Source organism: Acanthisitta chloris, unplaced genomic scaffold (genome assembly GCF_000695815.1).
Source record: "Acanthisitta chloris isolate BGI_N310 unplaced genomic scaffold, ASM69581v1 scaffold27857, whole genome shotgun sequence".
Classification (NCBI taxonomy): Eukaryota; Metazoa; Chordata; class Aves; order Passeriformes; family Acanthisittidae; genus Acanthisitta; species Acanthisitta chloris.
Window position 1 is genome coordinate 54,794 of NW_008682555.1, and position 2,097 is coordinate 56,890.

At 43.0% G+C, this 2,097-nt stretch overlaps 1 protein-coding gene across 2 annotated transcripts in view; it reads left to right on the top strand.

Annotated features, from left to right (window-relative positions):
• Positions 1 to 2,097, top strand: part of SULF2 (sulfatase 2) — a 53,918-nt gene that overhangs the window by 50,158 nt on the left and 1,663 nt on the right. For both annotated transcript variants that reach the window (XM_009078572.1, XM_009078573.1), the window contains exons 14-17: positions 275 to 334; positions 735 to 904; positions 1,335 to 1,477; positions 1,708 to 1,831. In XM_009078572.1, coding sequence (XP_009076820.1) covers positions 275 to 334; positions 735 to 904; positions 1,335 to 1,477; positions 1,708 to 1,831 — 497 coding nt within the window. The remainder of the gene's footprint in view (positions 1 to 274; positions 335 to 734; positions 905 to 1,334; positions 1,478 to 1,707; positions 1,832 to 2,097) is intronic.

The window sequence follows — 2,097 nt, forward strand, 5'->3', positions numbered from 1 at the left end:
AAGAACAGGAATTGTAGCTGGACTAATCCACGGATACACGTGGCAGTGCAGTGTTAGCACACCCGGTGTCACTGTGGACAAAGGAGCTGAGGTGAGGCTTGGACCTGCCTGACCCAGTCTAGCCAGGCTCACCTTTACTCATCACATACACTAATAAATTGAAGGGAGACGTGACACTGGATTAAATCTGCTTCAAATCCAGTCTAATAGTGTGGTATGCACAGGAGCAGTTGTCATTCTGTTGTTCACCAACAATGCTGTTTTTATTTTCCAGTTACCATTCAAAACACAAAAGCAAACTGAGGCACAAGGGATCCGGCCTTCATCCTTTCAAGTAAGTGAAAGGCTCTGCCTTTGAAAGAGGACGTGCAAAGACGCATACACACCAGTTACCAACTCAGCAAAAGTGGTAGTATTACTTTTATCCTGGGCAGGGATCTAAGCCATCTCGAAATGCTGGTAAATTCTAGAAAAGGTTTCTGTTTCTGCTTTAGGCAATGTCACATCACAGGTCTCAGGCAAGCCTAGGAGCCCTTTTGGCTGCTATTTTTTTGCCTTTTTCAGTGCCACTGAATTGCAGAGCCATCATCTCCTTTTGGAAGACAAGGCATTTAATTAAAAATGTTGATTCTTTCTTTCCTTCAAAGCAGCTTATTTTATTAGCTACTTGGGGGTTTTTTAGGCATGTTCAAGTCTAACAGAGTTCGCACAACCTTCCTGTTTGACGTGTGCAGGAAAGCCCTACAGGAGAAGGACAGGCTGTGGCTTCTGCGGGAACAGAGACGGAAGAAGAAACTGCGCAAACTGCTCAAGAGAATTAAAAACAATGACACGTGCAGCATGCCTGGTCTGACCTGCTTCACACACGACAACCAGCACTGGCAAACTGCTCCCCTGTGGACACGTAAGGATACTGTAAACTAAGGAAGAGGTAGGCAGGTTCTGGCTCGGCTGGGCTGGGACGCTGGGCATAACTGGCTATGTAGGCAAACCACACAGTCTTCTCCACAGGAAACAGTTCAGGAATTCAGGAGGTAAAAACAACTGCAAATAACCTACAGATATTGTGTACTATGCAATGGTCTGTGTAGTATCTCACCGTCTGGAATATTTCCCAGAGAAAGCAACTAGACAAGATGTTGCTTAAATTAGCCTTGTCGTGAGGGTTAGGTATGCACAGAACAAGAAGCTGATGATGGAAGGCATTCTCTGCTTTAGAGCTCAGGACTGAGAGGAGCAGTCTATGAATAAAGTAGTGCCATGAACAGAAAGTCATTCACAGCGCTAAAGACAGCATCGTGTAGCTTATATCTTTGTGACTCTTCAATTTGCAGTGGGCCCTTTCTGTGCCTGTACCAGTGCCAACAACAACACATACTGGTGTTTGAGGACAATCAATGAGACCCACAACTTCCTGTTCTGTGAATTTGCCACTGGATTTTTGGAGTATTTTGATCTCAATACCGATCCATATCAGGTACCTGATCATAGACCTCGAGATCACAGCTCAAGAAATACATCACTGTTCCTTACTGATGATAAATTGAAATGACATGGTATTGCTGCAGGATGGAGTTAAGGCCTATATCATTTAAGCTAGTATAATGTGGCTCTTTCCTGTTACAAATAAACCACCTGTATTCCATATATGAAAGTTACCAAACTACAGAGCAAAAGTTACTAACAAGAAACCCCTATTTATTGCAGCTAATTAATGCAGTGAATACACTCGACAGAGATGTTCTCAATCAACTGCATGTCCAGCTCATGGAACTCAGAAGCTGCAAAGGGTATAAACAATGCAATCCAAGAACCAGGAACATGGATATAGGTAAGTGCCTCTCCTGCTGCACTCATAAACTCCCCAAAGGAAACTGGGCTCCCTCTTACCATTACAAAACTTGAATCAGTCAAAAAGATTTTAGCATTTGTTTATACTAGTAATGTCCTGCTGAGGCTGACAGCTGATACTCAGATTTTTTATGTGTTCAATTTGTGTTAGTTTTTTTTATGAAGAATGATACTTAAATAGTGTAGTGATGAGTATTGCTGAGATGCAGGAGGAGAAGAGGAAGGAACAATACTGGTGAAAGAGGG